At 37.2% G+C, this 25,089-nt stretch overlaps 2 protein-coding genes and 1 long non-coding RNA gene across 3 annotated transcripts; 1 reads left to right on the top strand and 2 right to left on the bottom strand.

The window, feature by feature from the left end:
- The first annotated feature begins 1,557 nt into the window (after positions 1 to 1,557).
- Positions 1,558 to 18,609, top strand: LOC127108390 (actin-interacting protein 1-2). Its single transcript, XM_051045853.1, has 6 exons — positions 1,558 to 2,158; positions 2,447 to 2,608; positions 3,200 to 3,386; positions 15,827 to 16,249; positions 17,163 to 17,570; positions 17,841 to 18,609. The coding sequence occupies exons 1-6, from the start codon at positions 1,761 to 1,763 to the stop codon at positions 18,096 to 18,098; spliced, it is 1,836 nt and encodes a 611-aa protein (XP_050901810.1). The 5' UTR covers positions 1,558 to 1,760; the 3' UTR covers positions 18,099 to 18,609.
- LOC127108391 (uncharacterized) lies at positions 3,201 to 12,883 on the bottom strand. The gene is made up of 2 exons (XR_007796036.1): positions 12,662 to 12,883; positions 3,201 to 3,438 (listed from the first exon to the last, which is right to left on the bottom strand). It is a non-coding gene; the product is annotated as an uncharacterized LOC127108391 (long non-coding RNA).
- Positions 18,610 to 19,722: 1,113 nt separating the features above from the next.
- On the bottom strand, positions 19,723 to 24,674 carry LOC127105052 (alpha-dioxygenase 2). The gene is made up of 10 exons (XM_051042217.1): positions 24,484 to 24,674; positions 24,048 to 24,308; positions 23,808 to 23,957; positions 23,592 to 23,728; positions 23,289 to 23,502; positions 23,041 to 23,186; positions 22,710 to 22,937; positions 20,548 to 20,750; positions 20,177 to 20,420; positions 19,723 to 20,092 (listed from the first exon to the last, which is right to left on the bottom strand). Exons 1-10 carry the CDS (start codon positions 24,556 to 24,558, stop codon positions 19,876 to 19,878), a joined length of 1,875 nt encoding a protein of 624 aa, XP_050898174.1. The 5' UTR covers positions 24,559 to 24,674; the 3' UTR covers positions 19,723 to 19,875.
- Positions 24,675 to 25,089: the final 415 nt, after the last annotated feature.

The following is a 25,089-nucleotide window of genomic DNA, read 5'->3' on the forward strand; positions in this document are numbered from 1 at the left end:
TCCTAATTTTAATCGCGTGTTAACTTAGCTTATTCGTTAGCTTCACATAATCTTTAAACCATCATGCTTAATGCGGTAAACATGAACATAATTCACATGATATTGATAGCGCTTATCTAATTGATTTTATAATCGATTAAAATCGAAGCCGCGTAGGGGATTAGAGTTGCAATAGCCAGTGATAAGTCGGAATTCAAATCAGTAGGATTAGCCATTTTAGCTTATTCGTAATCAAATATTTTTTACTGTTATATTATTCCAAACCTAAACCTTATTACCCCCATCGTTTTCAATTGGTAAGATTCAATACAAGAGTCCTTGTGATATGACATTTGAGTGCCGCTTCCCTAAACTATAGTTTTCAATTACTCGTTTTTGACCCGTGTACAACAACGAATCAATGTTGTAAAAATCGTACTTGCAGTGCCAATTTTTATAACCCTTACAAAAGTGAAGAATTTTCCCTTAAAAAGAGCTCAGAATGGATCAGATGCGTCATAAAAAGCCCATAAAAAGTAGCCATCGTGCACGATGTGACCTTTATATCACTATCCCGCGCGAGATACTGTGTGATTATTCTAGTGGCTGCATATTTTTGCTCTCCTTTTCACCGGAATTTTTACTAAGTCCAATTTCTTCACACTTAGCTATTTTTGTCCTCATTCTTTGGTATTCCTTTTTCATTTTAGCTCATCTTTCACTTGTTTTGATCCGATTCTTTGACTAAATTCATGCAATGAAAGATTGTCATCACTTGTGGTATCCCTAATTCAAAAATCACCTCACGTATCACAATGACGATAAACTTAAGGGCTTCGCCCCTTCACACCTTGCGCTTGGGGGACTATGTACATCTGGGATATCTTTTCGGACATGTACAAAAGTATGTACATCCAGGATGTCTTCCTCAGACCAGCACACCTCAGTTATCACCACACGTATCACGAAGACGATAAACTTAAGCGCTTTTCCCCTTCATGCCTCACGCTTGAGGAACTATGTATCTCTGATATATCTTTCTGGATAGGTAGAAAAGTATGTACACATGTGATGTCTTCCCCGAACGATAACCTAGATTTTACCTCGAAGTCAAGTCCGCAAAGCATGTGTAGAGTTCCCACCCGACCAGATCAGCCGATAATCTAGGAAGCACTCACATAAATAGTATTCAATGTCCTTTTATGGTCTCCGAGATAGCAGGAGAACCATCCCTTCATGACAAATCATTAATCATTATGATCATGAATGTGATATTACTGTTCCATTTACAAGAGACGCTATAGAAGACAAACATCTCGAAAATAAAGTGAATCTAATATTTAACCAAAAAAAAAAGTTATAATACAACCTGACTTCTTTCTTTCGACCCGCTTTAAAGAAATTATAAAATATTATTCATACAAAAACACATTGTTTTTTTATATATCGTTAATATAATTTTATCTATTTTTAGACTAGTTTTAATCAAATATACACATTTAGAATAAAAGCGGTGCCAACTCATCTAATTTTTTACTAAACAACGAGTACATAAAAGAAAATAGTGTTACTAGAGAAATAAGTTGTGACAGTCCACTGAATTTGAAACTTGTTTTTTTGACTCATTAGAAATTGAACTTGTGAAAAGAATTGGCCAAAGTCTAAGAGAGAGAGAAAAAGAGGAGAAATTTATTCTTCTTGTAATTTTGTGAAAGAAGCTTCTTCAATCGATCGTGCACCGCACTTCAATTTCAATCTTTTCAACCACCACCACCACCACCATGAGCCACCCGGAGTTATCGGAGACTTACGCCTGCACGCCGTCCACCGAGCGTGGCCGAGGAATTCTCATCTCCGGCGACTCCAAGTCCAACTCCATCCTCTACACCAATGCTAGATCGGTTGTCATGATGAACCTCCAAAACCCCCTTCAAGTCTCCGTATACGGCGAGCACGCTTACCCTGCCACCGTCGCCCGATTCTCCCCCAACGGCGAATGGGTTGCATCTGCTGACGTGTCAGGCACGGTCAGGATCTGGGGAACCCGCAACGAGTTTGTTTTGAAGAAGGAGTTTCGTGTCTTATCAGGTCGGATCGATGATCTTCAGTGGTCATCTGATGGTATCAGAATCGTAGCTTGCGGTGATGCTAAAGGAAACTCCTTTGTTCGCGCTTTTATGTACTATTTTCTTTCTTTTTCTTCTCAATTCAATTACGGTATCATTTTAATTGAAACCAAACGCAATGTTTTCTTCTAACTAATTTTGACTCTTGTTGTCACCTACTTGACTTCAATTTACTATAATTAGGGATTCATTTCTTATATTAAACTTACTCATTTCTAATTTATTGATCTCATTTAGCACTAATTATATCTATTTTTCATGCTTTTCTATGCTTGTTTGAGTAAATACTTAGTTCTTTAGTTGGTGATATTTACTGAATCATCAAATTCTGCAATGGATAGGTGGGATTCTGGGACTAATGTTGGTGAATTTGACGGACACTCAAGGCGAGTTTTGAGTTGTGCATATAAACCCACACGGCCTTTTCGAATTGTCACCTGTGGAGAGGATTTTCTTGTGAATTTTTATGAAGGACCACCATTTAGATTTAAGCAATCTCACAGGTATGATATGAGGAATTCATTGGTGTTGTACTCTTTTATTCTACATCATTCTTTGTCTTCTGCTCTTTTTTAGGCAATTAGCATTAATTTGGTTCCTCATGTACACTGATTACATTTTGCTCTTTCCACTGACTTATATGTGATAACTTTCCATGCATTTTTAGGGTAAATAGTAAATTGGCCTTTTGAGACAGCTGAATGAATCTCATTCCTTTTCATGGCATTAAAAGTATACTTCTAATTGAAATCATGCAACCTAACATTTTGCATATTGCCATAAGTTTTGTATATTTTATCATTCTATACATAAAGAGAAAAGGTGTTCGTGTCTCAGGTGGGGTAGTTAAAGAGTGAAGTGACAAGGAAGTCGAGGGTTTGATCCCCGCTCGCAACATAATTCTAGCACCACTAACATTAATTGTTTCAAAAAAATCTTAATTGTTGGATTTTCTAAACATTTTTTTTGTTTAAAGAAAGTGTAATTTTTTTCTTCGTTTTAATCTATTTTGGGTTGTTATTATCTTTGGCCCTTTCTGCCTATTACATAGTCTTGATAAGTGACTGATATCATAATAATTTGTTTATGTATAGGGATCATTCAAATTTTGTCAATTGTGTAAGATATTCTCCAGATGGCAATAAATTTTTAACGGTAAGTTCTGACAAAAAGGGTATCATATTCGATGGAAAGACTGGAGAGAAGATTGGGGAGTTGTCTTCAGAAGGTGGCCATACTGGCAGTATTTATGCTGTTAGTTGGAGTCCTGATGGAAAACAAGTAAGCTAACTTAAGACTTACAAGCATTTTTTTTTATTATTGTAGGTCTCATCTGTTAGACGGTGTGGCTAGTGATCGAGAGGGGGGGGTGAATAGATCACCTCTTTGAAATTTAACGGATTTAAAGTTTTATCAGAGTTTTCAAATTTAGCGGAAAAATCAGTCCCGAATCGACTTCCGTCTATTCTGAACCGCTACTAGAAAGCCGGACACACAAGTTTAATTGCTGGATTTTAATGAGAATGACAGAAACAATTCACATCAGAATTTTAACTAATTGAATGCACTTATCATTAAAATCTATTTCCAATGAATAAAATCTAGCTAACCGTTTTATCAAACAGTTGGTGTGTATGTGATCGATGATAAACAGCAATGGAGTTTGATTAAAGTTTTCTTGCCACTGCTGTCTTGAAAAAGAAGCAATCACCACACACTAACTGAAATTTCGAAAACAGTTTGAAAAACGTAAAGAGGAGTAAGGTAAGAATACGATACGCAGAGATTTGGTAAGGAAGTTCCCCACGTCGTCCTCGCGTGTGGGTACGTCTCCCTCTCAATTTCAAATGAAATTGAGAACTTTGATTATCAATTATTGCCGAATCCGTTGATACAAGGTTTTGATACAAAGACAGAATTCTAAACTCTAAGAACTTCTTCTTGTATGAACCTTCACTTGATCTGAGCACGATCAAGATTTTCCTGCACAAAGTTGCAAACAATTCACCGGTTCCACGACCTGCTTGCGAAATCCCCCGATCTCCAAACGCAACGCTGCGGCTGAATATGTTCTGCAAATGTGACTCCCAAACCCTCAAGAACACTCCAGTTCTTGAAGGACAAACCAGTAGGTTTTTCCTAGAAACCCCCTTCAATCTTCGACTCAGCTGGATCCTCGATCGTTCCACTGCAACCCACAGCTAGATCCTTGATCGTACCACTGAACGTTATCTCAATGCTTCTTTAATCCAAAGAACAAGAATTGTTATGTGTAAGTGTTCTTGAAGAAGAGTGATTGAGAAGATGAAGAAGATGAAGTCTCTTTCAGGTTTCTAATTGCTCACAAACAATTGCTCCAACACTGCTTTTGATCTGTGTTCAATTGTTTTCCCTCAATGAATTCGTGTTTTTGCACTGCTGTTGTAACCTGTCTTTTATATGCTGCAAAACAGTTGCTGTTATAACATAAAACAGTTTTATGTATTGATGCATAAGAGTGTGTATCGATACATACTGTAAGTAATGTGAATTTTGATGAAATTGATTATTCATGTATCGATGCAAAAGTCGTGTGTATCGATGCAAGTGCTTATTACACTAGTATGTATCGATGCCTGGTGCGTATGTATTGATACACAGGCTATTTCAATTTGTCATGTATCGATGCAGGGATCGTGTGTATCGATGCATAGAGTGTTTTGTCTTCCATGTATTGATGCATGACTCGTATGCATCGATGCATACTGAACAGAAAGGTTTTGTGATTTATCACATGCTGTATGTATCGATGCAGAGGCTTTATGTATCGATGCTGACTGACATAAAATGCATTTTAATTGTTATTTAAAGGGAAGTATCAATGTGGGTTTATATGTACAGTTATGCAACAATATAGTGGGATGAAAAACATAATAAAACACACATGTATCATGTAATGCAATGCACAACCAACATTTGGATGATGATCACACAATTTGCTATCATTAAAAATTAATTCAAGGTAAAGAATTCTCTCACAAACTCCCCCTTTTTGATGATGGCAAATTCTTGTCAAGATGTGTGATACTCCCCCTGAGTTTGTGCATATCTGCATTTTCTCCCCCTTTGTCAACATCAAAAAGAGGAAGAGACAGATTTATCAAGGTAGCATAGTGAAGCAGGACATGGCAAAAATGGATAACAGGCTATCAATCACAAAGAATGTAGCTTTAAGGTAAAGAATCATTCACACAGAATGACGAATAAAGGCAATAACAAAAGAGATAAACAGAAATTGAAAAGCATTTTAAAGGGACAGACGAGTTTAAGAGTTACATAAGCTAAACCATATATTGTGCAACAAAATGAAACTTGAGCAATATGAAATGAAATGCAGTGAGATGCAAAGATGGTGGGTTAATTTGGATTGTTGCCACCACAGGACTCCTCATCATGTCTGTCAGGATCTCGGTAGTTTGGCGGAGGCGGAGGAGGAGGCATTGTGTCTGGATTTTGGCCCATGAAGGAGTATTGCCTAAATCGGTTCTGAACCTCAATGCTTCTAAAGCTGTCCATAATCCCAGGATTTTCACGGCAGTCATCCATAAAGCCGGACATTTCGTTGTAGAAAACCTGATGCCATTTAACCAAGTCTTGATGCCAAGCGTGTTGATTGTGATACATCCGTGTATGCTCATCATGCCAGTCCCGATGCTCGTTGTGCCATTCAGATTGTTGAACATGCCAGTACCGTGCTTCTTCATGGCGTTCTTTGTTGACAATTTCCATCTGTTGAAGCATGTGAGTGATGTCCGCATTTGGTGTTGAGGCTGAAGTACCACCGGAGAATGGAGGGGCTGTAGGTTCAGGTACGTAGTTGGTGGGAGACCACCTTCGTGGCACCCAATCTCCCCAACCAGCATTGGCCTCAGCCTGTGGTGCATCTGTTTCAGCCGCATCCTGCATCTCTTCATCAGGCTGATCTTCAGCAACATGGATGCGTTCCGAAGGCACGTCAAAATTGTAAATTCTGGTTTTGGATTTTCTTTCGAAGAAATAGAAGCATTTGCGGTCTTTATCCCACCGATATCCCATATGCGATAGAGTGGCAGAGTCAAACTCTTGAGCTGCAGATGGAGATAGGAGAGGCACAATAGGTATTGCAACTTTCCAAAACTTAAGAATTTTCATTATTTGAGAGGCATACCCTAGAGCCACAGTTTTGGAGCTGTCTCGCACATAAAATAGACGTTTTACAAAGTAGTTCGCCCAATTTAAGAGAATCTTATTTTGCAGAATGTAGAGAAGATGTATGCTAGGCCTATCCAACCGAGAGTGGCCACTGTTGGTTGGACGCAGAATGTGTGTAATGATCCAGTGAAGAATACGCGGAGTTTGTTTGATCATACCTGACGTGACGTGTTCATCTTCACTTAACGGTCTATCAATCTTTAGGATAGAAGAAGTAAAATCTTTCATATCAAATTCAGGATCAAAGTGCAGGTCATGCCAGGACTTGACAGCCATCGACGGAAGCGGCATTTGAAACACCGTTTCCCAATCAGCGGCTTCAAAGGTATATGTTCTGACTCCGATAGAACACCAGAACATATAGCCTCTACCAGTTTGTAAACCAGCATAAAAGGCCCGGATGAAATCCTCATGATACTCATCTTTTGTAGATAGAAAGGACCCAAGTCTTTGTGCATGTACGAGTTCAACTACTTCATTTAGGTGCAGATGAACAGCATCTGTTTTATCAAAGATATGAGGTTTCATTACCAACCTGGCCTTGAAGGATTCCTCAAATTCAGCAGCAATGGCAGGATGAAGTATGTCTAAGGCATTTGAAGGAACATCTGGTGGTTGCTGAGAAGTACCGGCTGCTTCCTTTCCCTTTCCTTTTCCTTTTGCTCTGGCTGGAATAGTGCGTGGAGGCATGGTGATGTGAGATTTAGGGTTTTACCAAGTTTGTGAGAGAGAGTGAGGATGAGGAGGATTAGGGTTAGCCACTGGTTTTGGGGTTTTTGAGGGCAGATGAGATGAAGTAATGAGATAGGAAGTGATATGATTGGCTGATGTGTCGATGCATGAGAGAGAAAGAAATTGCATTTAATTCAGATAGCATCAGTATGTATCGATGCAGAAGGTCATGCGTCGATGCCAAATATTCACAATGGGCATGTGTATCGATACATGCGATGGATGCATCGATGCATCCTGAAGCAGTTTTTCAAAAATTTGAATTTTAGAGTGTTTGGATCGATGCATGCTTCGTTGGTGTCGATGCATACTGATGCTGAACTAGCTTTTAATGAATTTTAATGCAGTATGAATATGCAATATGCACTATGTCATGATGATTATGCTCAAGAGATATTCAGAAGTCAGATTGTTAATGTGCACACAATATGGACAAGGAGTATATGCAATCAAATTTTATATCAACTAGAGTAAGAACATTTGTTTTAACATACACAATCACTTGGCAATAAGAAAATTGTAGAAAGGATTGATATTACCTCTGTTGGAGAACTCTTGTGATGGATAATTGACATCTAAAACAGCTCTTATCAACCATGGTGAGGCATAATATAATCAAGAGGTAACAAGCTTATGACATCAATTGAGAAAGATCTAAGATTCCCAATTCGCGACGAATGTTGAAGAAAGGTTCCGTTGCCAATGGTTTGGTGAAAATATCAGCAAGCTGATTTTTGGAATCAACGTGCTCAAAGACAACGTCTTCTTTTTCAACATGATCACGAAGGAAATGATGTCTAATCTCTATGTGTTTAGTGCGTGAGTGTAAAACAGGGTTTTTAGTAAGGTTTATGGCACTAGTGTTGTCACATTTGATAGGAATACGTTTGAGTTGAATGTTGAAGTCTTGTAGTTGCTGCTTCAGCCATAAAATCTGAGCGCAACAACTACCGGCTGCAACGTATTCTGCCTCTGCAGTTGACAAAGCCACCGAAACTTGCTTTTTGCTATGCCAACTGACCAAGGAGTTTGAAAACAGGTGACATGTACCACTTGTGCTTTTCCTATCTGATTTGCAGCCAGCAAAATCAGAGTCGGAGTACCCTACTAAGCTACAATCACTTCCTTTGGAATACCAAAGCCCATATTTAGGTGTTCCGTGAAGGTATCTAAATATGCGCTTTACCGCCTTAAGGTGCGATTCCTTAGGATTTGATTGATAGCGTGCACACATACAAACACTAAACATGATGTCAGGTCTAGAAGCGGAAAGATACAAGAGAGATCCAATCATACCTCTGAATCTTTTGACATCTACACACTTACCATGCTCATCCTTGTCTAGATTTCCATTGGTAGGCATTGGGGTGTCAATCGATTTTGAGTCATTCATTCCAAAGCGCTTGAGTAGTTCTCTGCAGTATTTTGTTTGACATACTGCTGTACCCTCATCAAGTTGCTTTATTTGCAGTCCTAGGAAGTAGTTCAGCTCCCCCATTAGACTCATCTCAAATTCACCCTGCATAACCTTAGAAAATTCTTCGACCAAGTGTATGTTAGTTGAACCAAATATGATATCGTCGACATAAACTTGAACTAAAAGAATGTGCTTTCCTTTGTGTTTAATAAAGAGTGTATTGTCCACTTTACCTCTTGAATATCCATGATCAATTAGGAATTTGCTAAGCCTTTCATACCAAACCCGAGGGGCTTGTTTAAGACCATACAAAGCTCGTTTTAATTTGTAAACATGATCTGGATTTTCAGCATTTTCAAAACCGGGAGGTTGTGAAACATATACTTCTTCATTTATGACACCATTAAGAAAGGCACTCTTTACGTCCATTTGGTAAAGCTTAAAATCCTTAGAACACGCATAGGCAAGCAAAAGACGTATAGCTTCAAGGCGAGCAACTGGAGCATACGTTTCCTCATAGTCTATGCCCTCCTCTTGGTTATACCCTTGTGCTACTAAGCGTGCCTTGTTCCTAGTAATCACTCCGTTTTCATCAAGCTTGTTTCTAAAAACCCATTTAGTGCCTATGATATGATGATCTCGCGGACGAGGGACAAGTTCCCAAACGTCATTTCTTTTAAATTGATTAAGCTCTTCTTGCATGGCCATTAGCCAAAATTCATCAATCAAGGCCTCTTTGGCATTTTTAGGTTCTACTTGTGAAACAAACGCGAAGTGAGAACAAAAGTTACTTATCTTAGACCGGGTCATTACTCCCTTTGAAATGTCTCCCAAAATGTTGTCAATGGGATGGTCTTTTGAGGATCTCCAAGCTGTTGGAAGATCATTCACTTCAGCTGTCTTTTCTTCCTCAATTTCTTCATGACTTGTATCTTCCTCCTTCTCATGGGCAGCTGTTTTGGACTGATCAGTTTCCTCAACAGCTTCCTTGAGTATGTCTTCTGTAGATACACCTGTGTCATCAAAAGAAATACCTTTTCCGACATTTTTCGGATAAGACTCATCAAAAGAAACATGAACAGATTCTTCAACAGTAAGTAAACGCTTATTATACACTCTATATGCTTTACTTGACAGTGAGTAACCAAGAAAAATACCTTCATCCGCTTTTGCATCAAACTTCCCAATGTTTTCCTTACCGTTATTCAAAACAAAACATTTACAACCGAATACGTGAAGATGTGACAAGTTTGGTTTTCTTCCTTTCAAAAGTTCATAAGGGGTTTTGTTTAAAATAGGGCGAATTGAGATTCTGTTTAGAACATAACAGGCTGTGCTAACAGCATCAGCCCAAAAGTATTTTGGTAATCCACCCTCATTAAGCATTGTTCTTGCCAACTCCTCTAAAACACGATTTTTACGCTCCACAACGCCATTTTGTTGTGGAGTGCGAGGGGCTGAAAAGTTATGCTCAATACCATACTTGTCACAAAACTTCTCAAAGTGGTAATTTTGAAACTCACCACCATGATCACTACGAATTGTAACTATTTTGGAATTCATTTTGTTTTGGGACAGATTTGCAAAATTTTTAAAAACAGAAAAAGTTTCATCTTTGCTATGAAGGAATATAGTCCAAGTGAATCTAGAGTAGTCATCAACTATTACAAAGCCATAGTAATTTCCACCTAGGCTCTTTGTCCTAGAAGGTCCAAAGAGGTCCATATGGAGAAGCTCAAGGGGTCGTGAAGTTGAAATTACATTTTTAGATTTAAAGGACACCCTCGTTTGCTTTCCCATTTGGCACGCGTCACATAGGTGGTCTTTTGAAAATTTTATTTTTGGTAGACCGACTACTAGATCCTTAGACACAACCTTATTAAGCAAATCGAAATTAACATGCGCTAAACGTCTATGCCAAAGCCAAGAATCATCATTCAAGATGACTAGACATTTAGTACTTGTTAAAGGTACATCAAACAAGTCAAGCATATAGATATTGTTTACTCTTACACCCTTAAACACAATGTTTTGTTCAGCATGTTCAATTATGCAGCAAGTTTTTGTAAACGACACTTTATAGCCCATGTCGCATAGTTGACTTATGCTTAACAAATTGTGTTTAAGTCCCTCAACTAAATGGACATTTGAAATAGTAGTGGTGGAGGGATTACCTACACTACCTTTGCCGAGTATAGCTCCTTTGTTGTTGTCTCCATAAGTGACATATCCCTTCTTCTTTGCCTTGAAGTCTATAAAGAGAGATATGTCACCGGTCATGTGCCTCGAGCAGCCGCTGTCAAGAAACCACCTTCTATCTGCGGAGGCAAGGCACTCATCCTACAACATCAAAAGAGAGAAGTTGGTCCCCAATTTTCATTGGGTCCAAGTGGGTAAGTGTTAACATGGTTGCCTTTTGGCTTCCATTGGTAAATACCTTTAGGGACAAGAAATCTCCTAAACTTGCATTTCTCAATGGTATGGCCAGCACGACAACAATAATGACATAGACCATGATGATGTGTTTGTTGCTTCTTGTTCATTGAATCCTTTAGAATAAAAGAGTATTTTGCATATGGAGGATTCAATGACTTCTTAAACAACTTGGGGTCAACGGCATAAGTAATTTTAGGTTGTAGTGCTTTCTCTAATTTGACCTTAAGAGTGTTTACCTCTTTTTGCCAAACATAACAAGCGTCACAATACCTAACTCTACTACATCCGTCAATGTCAATAGTTTTTGAATTTTCTGCAATACTAGTTTTCAATGCTTCTAAATCAATTTCAGCTTTGTTTACTTTACCTTCCAAAAAAGAGAAGATATGTTTGTCGGAAGCTAGTCGTTTAAAAGCATCTACAGCTTCGTTATGCAGTTTTTCAAAAGCTATTTTTAGTTCCGAAAACGACATAGAGGAGAAATTATTGTAGTAGGCTTGTTTTACCTTTTTGTCATTGTTTTTCTTCTTGTGGTAGGACAGATTTTTAGTGTGAGCCATAAGGCACAGATTTGCAGCTTCATCACCATCACTTGAGCTTTGTGTGCTTGATGAATCACTATCACTTTCCCATGCAATATACGCTCTTCTTTGTTTGCTGTACCCTTTTGGCGAATCTTTTCTTTGATCCTTATACTTCATAGGGCAGTCCGTTTTATAGTGTCCGGATTTACCACAATTAAAACAGGATCCTCTTCCTCTACTCTTCTTGTTTTCTTCTTGTTTCGAATTTATGGATTGTCTTTGAAACTTCATGAGATTTTTGTCGGAATGCTTGACTCCATTCTTTCGAATGAATCTATTATATCTCCTTACAAACAGTCCCATTTCCTCATCATCCGAGTCTTTGTCACTACTTGAATCATTGTCGCTTTGCTCTTTTCGTGAGGACTTAGAGCTAGAAGCCACAAGAGCTATTGGCTTCTTCTCTCCCTCTTTGTCTCTTTTCTTCTCCTTTTCCTTCTTACTTTTATTCTCATATTTTTCAAGACTTTCCAAAGCTTGCTGATGTTCTTCCAGCTTTCCAAACAGAGTTGTAATCGTAAGTCTTGTAAGATCGTTGGCTTCCTTGATTGCAGTAACTTTGGGTTGCCACTCCCTGCTAAGACACCTGAGAATTTTATTAGTAGCAGTTTCATTGGAAATAGGTTTTCCAAGAGCATTCAATCGGTTAGTTAGATGGGTGAATCTCTTTTGCATGTCGGAGATGGATTCTCCTTGTTTCATGCGAAAGAGCTCAAACTCTTGATTGAGTGTGTTAATGCGGGACTGTTTTACTTCAGTAGTACCCTCATGGGCAACTTCTAAAGCGTCCCACATTTCCTTAGCTGTCGTGCAATGAGATACTCGATAATACTCATCAACACCGAGTGCTGAAATTAGTATGTTTCGAGCTTTCCAATCGCACAACCACTTTTTCTCATCTTTCTCATTCCAATCATCTTCTGGTTTAGGTACTATGGCGCCAGCCGCATTTGTCATAGTGATTTGAAACGGACCGTTTTCAATGGCAGCCCATACTAACCTATCCACAGAATTTATATGAACTCGCATGCAGTCTTTCCAGTAGCCATAATTTTCACCGTTGAAAATAGGCGCTCTATTATACGCCCCCTTTGGTTCAGAATCCATACTGTTACAGGCAGCCACAGAGCACCAGCGAACCGGCGCTCTGATACCACTTGTTAGACGGTGTGGCTAGTGATCGAGAGGGGGGGTGAATAGATCACCTCTTTGAAATTTAACGGATTTAAAGTTTTATCAGAGTTTTCAAATTTAGCGGAAAAATCAGTCCCGAATCGACTTCCGTCTATTCTGAACCGCTACTAGAAAGCCGGACACACAAGTTTAATTGCTGGATTTTAATGAGAATGACAGAAACAATTCACATCAGAATTTTAACTAATTGAATGCACTTATCATTAAAATCTATTTCCAATGAATAAAATCTAGCTAACCGTTTTATCAAACAGTTGGTGTGTATGTGATCGATGATAAACAGCAATGGAGTTTGATTAAAGTTTTCTTGCCACTGCTGTCTTGAAAAAGAAGCAATCACCACACACTAACTGAAATTTCGAAAACAGTTTGAAAAACGTAAAGAGGAGTAAGGTAAGAATACGATACGCAGAGATTTGGTAAGGAAGTTCCCCACGTCGTCCTCGCGTGTGGGTACGTCTCCCTCTCAATTTCAAATGAAATTGAGAACTTTGATTATCAATTATTGCCGAATCCGTTGATACAAGGTTTTGATACAAAGACAGAATTCTAAACTCTAAGAACTTCTTCTTGTATGAACCTTCACTTGATCTGAGCACGATCAAGATTTTCCTGCACAAAGTTGCAAACAATTCACCGGTTCCACGACCTGCTTGCGAAATCCCCCGATCTCCAAACGCAACGCTGCGGCTGAATATGTTCTGCAAATGTGACTCCCAAACCCTCAAGAACACTCCAGTTCTTGAAGGACAAACCAGTAGGTTTTTCCTAGAAACCCCCTTCAATCTTCGACTCAGCTGGATCCTCGATCGTTCCACTGCAACCCACAGCTAGATCCTTGATCGTACCACTGAACGTTATCTCAATGCTTCTTTAATCCAAAGAACAAGAATTGTTATGTGTAAGTGTTCTTGAAGAAGAGTGATTGAGAAGATGAAGAAGATGAAGTCTCTTTCAGGTTTCTAATTGCTCACAAACAATTGCTCCAACACTGCTTTTGATCTGTGTTCAATTGTTTTCCCTCAATGAATTCGTGTTTTTGCACTGCTGTTGTAACCTGTCTTTTATATGCTGCAAAACAGTTGCTGTTATAACATAAAACAGTTTTATGTATTGATGCATAAGAGTGTGTATCGATACATACTGTAAGTAATGTGAATTTTGATGAAATTGATTATTCATGTATCGATGCAAAAGTCGTGTGTATCGATGCAAGTGCTTATTACACTAGTATGTATCGATGCCTGGTGCGTATGTATTGATACACAGGCTGTTTCAATTTGTCATGTATCGATGCAGGGATCGTGTGTATCGATGCATAGAGTGTTTTGTCTTCCATGTATTGATGCATGACTCGTATGCATCGATGCATACTGAACAGAAAGGTTTTGTGATTTATCACATGCTGTATGTATCGATGCAGAGGCTTTATGTATCGATGCTGACTGACATAAAATGCATTTTAATTGTTATTTAAAGGGAAGTATCAATGTGGGTTTATATGTACAGTTATGCAACAATATAGTGGGATGAAAAACATAATAAAACACACATGTATCATGTAATGCAATGCACAACCAACATTTGGATGATGATCACACAATTTGCTATCATTAAAAATTAATTCAAGGTAAAGAATTCTCTCACATCATCATGCACTGATCCCATTTTCCAGTCTTTGTCTCTCTCCATCTCCTTTTCAATATATGATGTTGATCACTTAACTTGTTTTTTCTTTTAGAAGTTAACATACTGCTATAAACTAAGAAAAATGTGATGAAGTAAAAGGCCTGTAGTAACAACTTGTTTCTTATAATTACTTTACTACAGTAACATTTTGAAGGCAATTATGGTGCATACAAGTTGTAATAGCTAAGGAATGCGAATTTGTTCCAATTTTTTATTTTTTTTATATTTAGTTCTCTTGCTAGCTTAACATATATTTACTTTTCCATTATATTGCTCTCTCAAACTTAGCCATTTCTGCACGTATTTTATTCTTTAAGTGATGAAGAAGTGAAGAACGGACACAATATGGGGTATCTGATAGGACACGTGTCCGATACAGCAATATGTCACTCATTGAAAAATATAGGATACAAAACGTTTAAGCATATATAAAAATTAAAATTAGACATTAATTAAATCATTGTCAAACAAAAACCAAACTCAAAACACACCTTTTAAAACTTACTAAATTAAATCTAAACTAAGATGTTGAAATAGTATCGATGTTGTTGCCTCCTTCACCATCATAAGTAAATAAAGCGGCTTCTATAAGACAATGATGCAACTTGAAGAGCTCCAACACCGTCAAAACTTTCCCATGCACACCAATGTCCCACATCTTAGTACTCCCTTCTTTGTATTCTTCACTTTTCCTGCCCAAAATCCTAAGTTTATGCACATAGACCAAGTCTTCAGCCCTTTTAGGATTTATTCATTTCTTTTTAAAGAATGAATGAATGAATAGGTACTCCAATTCCTTTCACAAGAAGATGAAGTGCTGGGTTGCACAAGAAGCTTCAAAGAATGCTTTTGAAGAAGAGGGGCAGAAGAACCATGCATCACCTGCGTGTCAATGGCGTATAGCAGCACGTTGCCTCCGTATCATGCTGTATCGGATTTTTTTTTTTTGCTTTTAAACAAAAAAAATCGGATACTCCTTCATACATATTGACGACGTATCGTAGCGTATCGGTATGTATCAGGTGCGATTCGGCAGAGATGTTAGCGTATCCGTGCTTCATTGCCTTCTGGTTTGGTTTGTTTGTTATCTGTTTTTTGGGGGGAAATTTGCTTTCAAGTTTAGATGATTTTTATTGTAAAAATTGATTTTAGACCTATTTGAAAATTTAAAAACAATAGATATTTGTAATTTTACTTGCTGAACATTCATGTTTTGACTGCTAGTTTTTGGACATGTTTGGTATAGCAGTCTAAATGTTATATACAGTTCAATTAGCAAAGCTTTGTGCAAGTTTAATATTGAGTTTGATGTTAAACTCTTTGTATTTGCAGAAATGTTATTCCCCCTTTGCATTTCTTTCTACTTGTCATTGTTGTGCAAGTCTCTTTACTTTCATCCCTGTAAGACATCTGATCTTCAGTTGTGATGTTATCTGTAGGTGCTGACCGTATCTGCTGACAAGTCTGCAAAAGTGTGGGACATATCTGAGGATAACAATGGGAAGGTGAAGAAAACATTGAAATCTCCTGTCTCTGGCGGAATCGAAGACATGCTAGTAGGGTGCCTATGGTTGAACGATTATCTTGTCACAGTTTCTCTTGGTGGGACGATATCTATTTATTTAGCAAGTGATCTTGATAAAGCCCCAACATCATTTTCAGGACACATGAAAAATGTTTCCTCCTTAACCATTCTTAGAAGTAACCCTAGAGTGCTCCTCTCTTGTAGTTATGATGGCTTAGTAGTTAAGTGGATTCAAGGGATTGGATATAGTGGTAAATTACAAAGGAAGGAGAACTCTCAAATCAAATCCTTAGCAGCTGCAGAAGAAGAGATTGTTACATCTGGGTTTGATAATAAGGTGAGTGTTTTACCAAGATTCTTTGTCGAATAAGAGAGTGATAACAATCATTACATTTTATTTTATTTCCATTTCCTTCAATACGATTTGGATAAAAAAACAAATCAACCTTGCTTGTCATTTGCATGTAAGTAGTACATTAATTCTTTGTATGTGATAAACCTTGCTTGTTATCCATTTAAGTATCCGTCATGATTGGTTGATTGTAAAATATTTCCATGAGGCATTTGGTTAAACCTCTTGATTTGTGAACCCATTAAATAAACCGCATAGTATTGTTTTGAAAAAATAACAATGATACTCATAGATTTAATAGATATGCACTGTTAGTTCACGCATTAGATGATTTCTAATTGGTTGATTGTAAAAAGTGTACAGTAATAGAGTATCAAAATTAAAATTTTATCCTGACTATGTTCTTTATTTACATTGTCTTAGTATGTAATATTCTTGCATTCGTTATTGGACCAGTTTTGTCCAAAATCTAATATTGTTGTGATTTTACTTTTAGTGGCCAATGTATTTATTTCTTTTGACCAATTAATGATGTAAGGGACATTTCTCTTCCCTACATGTTCTAATGAGCTCACTAAGTTGCAAATTAACCACTACCCGAATATTATAATTTGACAACTGAGGTTTTAATGTTTGTCTTGATAGTAAGTGGAAAGAATATATATGTTTCACCGATCAGTTTCTATTTTCTAGCTTATTGTTCCCTGGAAGATACATAAGAAACCTTTGTCCATGTTTTGTGTTGTTATATTCTCATGATTTCTTTTAGAAAGCTGTTAACCATTTAATCAATGTGAGGTGTGGGCCAAATTTCAAGGTATCTACACATTTTAAAATCATGTAAAACTAATGGTTTCTTCCTCTTACTCCTTCATTTCCTTTCTCTCCTGACAACCAGATACGGAGGATTTCTTTACATGGGGATCAGTGCGGAGATGCTGAAGCCATTGATATCGGAACTCAACCAAAGGATTTTAGCATTGCACTTTCATCTCCCGAACTGGTTCTAGTTTCAATTGATTCAGGAGTTGTCATGCTGCGCGGCACAAAAGTCGTGTCAACCATTAATCTTGAATTTACTGTTTCGGCATCCATTGTCTCTCCCGATGGAAGTGAAGCCATTATTGGTGGGCAGGATGGTAAACTGCACATATATTCTATTTCTGGTGATACACTGGTTGAAGAGGCTGTTCTTGAGAAACATAGGGGTGCTGTTAGTGTTATAAGGTATTCTCCAGATTTTTCAATGTTTGCATCAGGGGATGTCAATCGAGAAGCTGTTGTTTGGGACCGTGCCTCCCGAGATGTGAGTACTATTTAGATCTGGTTTAGTTTAAGAACTTTTTTTTTTCATTTCTTGTTTTCACTTTTAATTGCAAACTTTTCCTTTGTTGTCACTCTTTTTTCTGCTTTCAAAGTGGAAACATGGACCCAGTTTTGCAATTAAAATGAAAACGGAAAATGTAAAAAGAAACATTTTTCAAACTAAGCTGACCCTTAATAGCCAAAGTATTATGTTTAACTGCTTATAGTGCTTTTTAAATGTAAATCTTTTTTTATATATGTTATCGTGCAGGTGAAGCTCAAGAACATGCTGTACCATACTGCACGGATAAACTGTCTTGCTTGGTCCCCTGATAGCAGTAGGATTGCTACAGGATCACTTGACACATGTGTTATTGTATATGAAATTGACCAACCTGTGTCCAGTAGAAGTACCATAAAGGGTGCTCATTTAGGCGGAGTTTATGGATTAGTATTCACTGATGAGTATAGTTTGGTTAGCTCAGGCGAGGATGCATTTATCCGTGTCTGGAAGATAACCCCTCCCTGAAGAGCAAGAATGTAAATGGGAAGTAAGAAACATTTGTTGGATTTCATATTTATTGTTCCTATACAAGGCTTCTAAAAGTAAAGACTGATGAAGAGGGTTGTGCTTATCACCACAAGTTGGAGAGTGGAAGTTTTCCTGTTGTTTCTTCATGTCAAAAATCGACTTTTGCGGCTTGCAAGCTTCTGTTTGGTATTCACTCTTGATTTTGTAGGTTTTGTGAGTTTCAAAATATAAACTGTTATGGTGCTACTGTATATCATTCGAAGAGGTGCCAGAGTTGTTTTGTTGAGTGCATTACAGGGAATCGATATGAGTATCCTCACTCAAATCCCTGATGGCCTCATTTGATTTTCTCTTTAGAGGATAGTACTTCATCGGCGTCTCGTGTTTGTCCCCAGATCAATACTACTGTTTGTAGTTGTTGTTGTGCATGTTTGTTGTTGTTTATTGAAACATCTTTACAAACAAAACTAATTTTGGTTTGGTATCTATCTACTTTTTCACAGCTAAATCATGTTTCTTTATTCGAGTTTGTTTTTTTGAATTTTTGAAAAAGTTTGAAAATTGATTTATGCCATCCAAGAAATTACTAGTTGAGTAGCGAACTACATCACTCTTTTTAATACGGTTTGTGATATTGTTCAAAATTGTGCAAGGTGGCTATTAATTACAAAATTCCCAAAAGAATAAAGCAACACAGTCGAATTATAGGATACCCCTACCTCGTAAAAAATATTGTTTTAGAATACGCCCTCAAATAATAGTTGTTTGACCATTTGAAAAGAATGAGGAAGAAAAACTCTGAAGTTTTTTGTGTGGAAGATGAGAGAACTTTATTTTGTGTGTAATTTGTGAAGTGAGTGAACTATGTAACTATATGAAGTTTTGGACTTGGAATTGAATCCGAGCTATAAGTAATAATCCAAATTATTTGGTCGTTATTAAGGTTTATGGTTGGATGAATAGAAATGTGGGAAAAAAGATTGAAAATCCAGATTATTTGATCGTTAGTAAGGTGTATGGTTGGATGAATAGATTGAAATGGAGGATGGTCTCATGAAAGGGAGAGATGTCAACCCTTCATTTAATTTTCTTTTTAGAAAGAAGTAAGAAAATATTGGAGTAGACGGTGGATCTCATGAGTGGGAGAAATTTTAATCTTGAAGAGGTGAAGCCGCTTTTGAAATGATTTCGGTTGAAAAGGGACCCTTCATTTAATTTTCTTTTTTAAAAAAACTAGGTGGAAATATTGGAGATAGGGGTCAATCTCATGAGTGAGAGAGATTTTAATCTTGAACAGGTGACGTCACTTCTAAAATCTAAGACTATTGTTAATGCCAAAAAAAGCTCGACCTAAACCGGACTTGGTATTAATTATTGCTATATCGCCCCTTCTGTTCTCAAAATTTCTATTATATACCCCTAAAATCCTAAATTAACCATCCTCTAATATATAAACTCTTAAAATAAATGAAAGTCATCCCCAAATTTGAGCTTTGACATTGCTTTGGCAAGGTTCCAACATTCATGCATTCTCATTAATTGTTCCAACAATTTGTAAGCTAGAAAGAGTAACAGGTCAAATCTATATTTTGCACTTTTCAGATATTAGAAAGAAGGAGCCTGAATTGTAACAAAAGCATTTATCTTGTAAAATGGGCTACAGAGCAGTAAACTATGCTCAAGTTAAAAGACATAAATACAAAGAAAACATTCCGAAAGGCTTTATTAAGCTATGAGTATGGAGGTAAAACTGTGACTTAGTTACACAAGTGTCTTATCTCAAATATATAGGTAACAATTTCTTAGGATCTGGCTTTGCATCCCACACAGAAAATGCACTTGAGCTTGTCATCATATTTTCAGTCATTTCAGGAAAGTGCCTATCAATAACATCCTTCAAACTTTCTGTTTTGTTCACCCATTCAAGCCCTTCATTTGTGTATGTTTTCGCGTTGAAATTTGTCGTGAAGAAACGATCAGCTTCTAGCCTCCTAAACACCATAATCACCACCACATAAAAGCATAAGACTCCAAATCAAATTTTAGTTGCATACTATATAGAGCTGAAAACTTACCTTGAAGCCATGATCACAAAGATAAAGAAAGCGGTTTCACTTATAGCAAACCCTTTTATCTTCTTCTCGGCATGAAGACCGATAATCAAGTCCAGCTTCTCAACATCATTGTCATATATCTCTTTGAGAGCTTCAATGATCTCTACATCATCGGTTAAATCTTCCCACTTGCTAATCGGGATCATCAGTAAGTTTCTTCTGAACTCATTATACCTCGGTACTCCCCTTTCTCTATCTCTATAAACTGATAGATAGAAGAAGATTCATCGTTTTAGAACAAGTAAATCATAATATTAAGTGCTTGAAGTAAATCATAATATTAAGTTCTGAACTACAAAATTATGCTTGCAAAATGTAATCCATTACACTACCTTCCATAGTAGCCATGTCAACTGGATCAGGTCTTTCTTCTCCATCAATATCATGTGAAATGAGGTTTCTTAGCCATGAAGGAAAGTTCCATAAAGCAACTGCACCGCATGATTGATGCCCCATGGATACTAACATTTGCTCCATTCCTATTTTTGACAGCCTTTTTTCCCCTTGTTTTCCTATCAAATCTTCCATTGGCACCCTAACAAACATATATGCAATTGTACTTAATGTTTTCATGTTTTTGCTTTACGCGCAATGCAAGAAGAAACATAAAAATCTCTTAAAAATCTTAGGTGCAAAACTGTTATGAACATGCTTTTTGTTACTGCATAATATAAAGAGCAATTACACTAAAAAGCTAAACTATTCTAAAACTAACTTTTCCATTCATTTCCTTCCTGATAATTACACTCACCAATCCTATATTTATAATATTGGTATTAGCCAATTACTCAATATCTAGATCTTTCTAAAGGGTAGTGACTCACCACCTAAATATCTAGTATATTCTTACTTATGGGTTCATACAACTTGGGCTTAGTGTCTAACATATTTAGATCATTACATTCCATCAATCTTGGAGAAGCACCTTGTCTCAGCAACTTGTGGGTCACATCCTTCTAGCAATTTCAGCTTTCGGCAGTTAAACCGAGAATCTTTAGTCCCAGCAATAACAACAGATTCTCTAGGCAACATATTCTGAATATGTTGGAAAAAAAATTAACCCTCAAAAGTTCTCTAGGTTCCTATTTCAAAGGCACACCTTCAGGAACAAATATTCCATGATAATTTTCATAAGATGTATTATTCCTCTTAATACGCTTGGCGAGTGTACTAAGGAAATCCTTCATCAAAATACACTCAAATGCAAGACCATTTCCGATCACAAACTTATTAGGCTCAACAATAATAGATTTTTCCTTCTTCAAAAGAAGTGAGTAACCAACAGAATGGTAATCATTGAAAATCGGTCCAGCAAACAAGCATGTGTCTGCTAATTCAACGATCTCAGTGCAGAATGAAGTGCTCACCGCACCCCAAAATGCTCCAATGAAATATTGGTGATTCTCACGTACTAGTCCTTTTGCTGATGGCATAATTGAACATGGATAAGCACTTTTATCAGCTAGTTCAATAAAAACTGCTTTTGCTGCTTAGTTTTAGACCAGCTACTAGGACGGTTTTTACTGCTTTGTTTAGAAACTCTGTTGTTGCTTCCACTGATGCCTCCAACCCCATATGATTACTCAATTTTGGAGATAGAGACAATGGAACAGGTTCACTACTAAAAGTAGGGTGAGTAATGCCTGCTAAGTTGCATATTATGCTTACATACACAGACTTGCTCTCTTTCAATGCTTTAATCTGACTAGCTGGATTCCGTAAGTTGGATTTCCTTGCCAATTCTCGCCCTGCAAAACGCACAAGAGAAACGCCAGTTCTTTTTGGATTTGTCGCTGTTGAAGGGGATATCGACTCAAGTGGACCTGGGTCGAAAGGGACGGTGTCGAATAGTAGTTTGTCTCCAATAGTGGTTGTAGCACCGACGAGGAGTTGAAAGAGATCAGAGCAAGAACAATGGAGGGGAGTAACAATTGTTTCTAGGTCTTGAAAGAGAATGATGTTCAAATAAAATGAGAGAATGGCCGGAAGGGGTATTCTAACAAACAGGTGGCGAGCAACATCTGAGAACTCAATGTCAGTATATTTTCTTGATTCACTTGTTCCACCATAACAAAATCCAACAACATTGAGTATGAAGGTCATGGGTTGAGTGTTATCAAACCCCGGACTCCATTCCTGCATGAAAAAACATTAGATCCACCAGGATCAAAAAGGGTTTTTCCTTGTTGCTCTCACAATTCATGATTGGTTTCAAGAATAGTGAAAAATAGGTATGGTTGGAATGAGTGGTGATAGAGGAGTGGAACTTGAATGCTGATAGCCTTGTGGTTTCAACACTGTATGAACATTGATGATGGTAGGGTCATAATGGTAGTAATTGGGAAGAGAATTCATGGCAATGAGAATTACACTAAAAAGCTAAACTATTCTAAAACTAACTTTTTCATTCATTTCCTTCATGATGATTACACTCACCAATCATATATTTAAATCACTACAAAAACTAGAATAATTGAGAGGGATAAGAGTATACCTTTCATGTATTGGAAGAGATTTGTTCGCGCCAGTGGCAGGCTTGAGTTTTCGAAGAACAATCTCCTCAGGTAGGAGCGTGTGCATTCTGTAAACACTTGTGAATTCTTCAGTAAGTGAATACGGAACTCCATGATCTCGCGGCTTCTTAAGACCGACTAATCCACTAAGTTCTGGTCCGAAAACGTTTCCGAATAAGTCTTTGACTTTCTTCCCAAAAAGCCCGTACCTGCCAAAGAAAATGAAAAAAGCTTCACTATCTCTGTATAGACAGCTTCATTAGTCTCCATCAAATTACATCTTTCTGCAATGCTATTTATATTTAGACTTACCAGTTTATCCGCATCGACGCACGAAGAATATCGGTTTTTAAGAGCTCTACAGTCCAATCAATTGTATGGATTTTCGCAATGACTGCTGAAGTCACCAATCTTGCATACCTATAGAGTTGCTCGTCATCAAAATCGGGATAGTGTTTCTGTAAGAAAAGAAAAACAATACCGATTGCATTATTTTTCGATGCAAAAAATGATCGCGAATGGAGCCGAGTTATGCAACAGATGAAAAGAATTATACTTACTTTTAGCATGTCACATACTGCATTGTGCTCTTTGATAAACAAAGCCTGCAGAAGGGAATAACCTGCCCATGTATTTCGAACATCACCCGACACAGGAATACCCTTCTCGTCATGCTCAAGAAGTCCGTCTTCCGATATCTTCAGCTTTCCCTCTCTCAATGTTCTCACTCTACTCATTCCCTTCTCATTGTTCCCATATATCACACTTCCATCCCTAATAATTCACTCACCAAAAATACACTTACTCTGAGAATGCTTACGAATTAAACGATATTAGATTGAGTGTCGAGATGTTGTACTTACCACCACGGAGTCCTGGTGTTTTGGAAGCCATACTTGGTCTGCGAAGAGCCGGTTTGGAATTTCTTAGTCTTGAAAAACTTGAAAGTCTTCAAAGGACAGCCACTTGTGAAACCTTCATCCGGAACACTGAGTTCCACCTGTTCCGAAAAAATTGCCAGAAATCATGCTAAGATCCAAAGTACTATATCCTAAAAATGGCAAGAAATTATACAAGACCTGTTCAGTGTCCTCCAAATGATCAATCCAATCATGAATCATGAACTGTATCCATGAACAAGCTATCATATTGAATTGATCCCCCGAGTCGACGAAACTCTTCCTTGCTAGAAGCTTTGATGCCACTACAGCAGGATGAGGATCAAGCAGCTGCGCACACACACATACAATATCCATAATCAACAAATTAACAAACTAACTTCAAAATAACATCGACTAACTCGACGATAGCTCAATTACCCCATAATTTAACGTGGTCGGAGGCATATTCCGACCGAAACAAGTTCCCTGACTGCCAACCAAATCATCGTCGGGGTCGTTACAGGTACCCGCCGCAGTCCGATACGCATAGTGTTGGTTATCATAGTTAACACCATTCTCTCCTCCAACATGTAACAGATTGTAACGGTAGTGTAAACGTCTCCTAAGTCCCAAATATGCTAACCCCAACAACACTGGAAGCCTATGCCACAACAAAACCTTGTCCACAAAATGTATCACCTATACATAAATTCAAAATTCAACATCATCATTACAAAAAACACAATGCCTATACTATACAATATATACTTTTATACCACAAAAAAAATAGCTTGAAATATAAATAAAACCTTGAGCATAAATTGCAAACACAAACAAACAAACAAAAAAAGACAAAGAGTTTTGAGATACTGACATAGAAGAGTATGGTGTCAAAGAGAGTCATTTTGGCGACAAGAGATTGGAGCTGAGGATGAATGAATGGTGCCATGATTGAATTTTTGAAGAAAATTTGTGTCTCAAACTTTCAACTGTCGATTATTTGTAAAGAGATTGTTTCTTAAATAGTGTTTTTCTTTTTCAGTCATTCACCAAAAGAAAGTTTATTCTTTTATTTAATGTCTTTATTATAAAAAAACAAAAAGATATTTATTTTAATGGAGACGCATAAAGGATAAATAAATTTTATCAATAAAAAAATATTAATATGATGCGGTGGAAATGAATAAGCGGTAAAATATAGCGTCAGTGTATTTTATATAATTTAAAATTATTTAATAAGGATAAAAAACTGGATTTTATTACTAGATGTAAAAAATAACCGTTTAGGAAATTTAATTTATGATTTATAAGAAATTTAGGAAGTTAGTTACTCTCATTCATTTTTTTAATATCCTAAAAGATAATAGTGATATGATGCAATCATTTATACTAGCTTTATGGTAACATTATTGCAAACCAGCTTTTTTTTATTGAATATTAGAATTCAAACGTGTCTTTAATTTTAAATTTAATTTTTAAA

The sequence above is a fragment of the Lathyrus oleraceus genome, chromosome 7 (genome assembly GCF_024323335.1).
Source record: "Lathyrus oleraceus cultivar Zhongwan6 chromosome 7, CAAS_Psat_ZW6_1.0, whole genome shotgun sequence".
NCBI classification, from domain to species: Eukaryota; Viridiplantae; Streptophyta; class Magnoliopsida; order Fabales; family Fabaceae; genus Lathyrus; species Lathyrus oleraceus.

Excerpts from the sequence above, each read along its gene's own strand:
- LOC127105052 (XM_051042217.1), bottom strand. The coding sequence starts at position 24,558 with ATGGCACCATTCATTCATCCTCAGCTCCAATCTCTTGTCGCCAAAATG. Across the intron at positions 20,421-20,547 it reads TGACATGGCTACTATGGAAG|TTTATAGAGATAGAGAAAGG; the intron begins GTAGTGTAATGG and ends TCTATCTATCAG. Across the intron at positions 20,093-20,176 it reads TTTGTGATCATGGCTTCAAG|GAGGCTAGAAGCTGATCGTT; the intron begins GTAAGTTTTCAG and ends TATGGTGTTTAG.
- LOC127108390 (XM_051045853.1), top strand. The coding sequence starts at position 1,761 with ATGAGCCACCCGGAGTTATCGGAGACTTACGCCTGCACGCCGTCCACC. Across the intron at positions 2,159-2,446 it reads TCCTTTGTTCGCGCTTTTAT|GTGGGATTCTGGGACTAATG; the intron begins GTACTATTTTCT and ends TGCAATGGATAG. Across the intron at positions 3,387-15,826 it reads GGAGTCCTGATGGAAAACAA|GTGCTGACCGTATCTGCTGA; the intron begins GTAAGCTAACTT and ends TGTTATCTGTAG.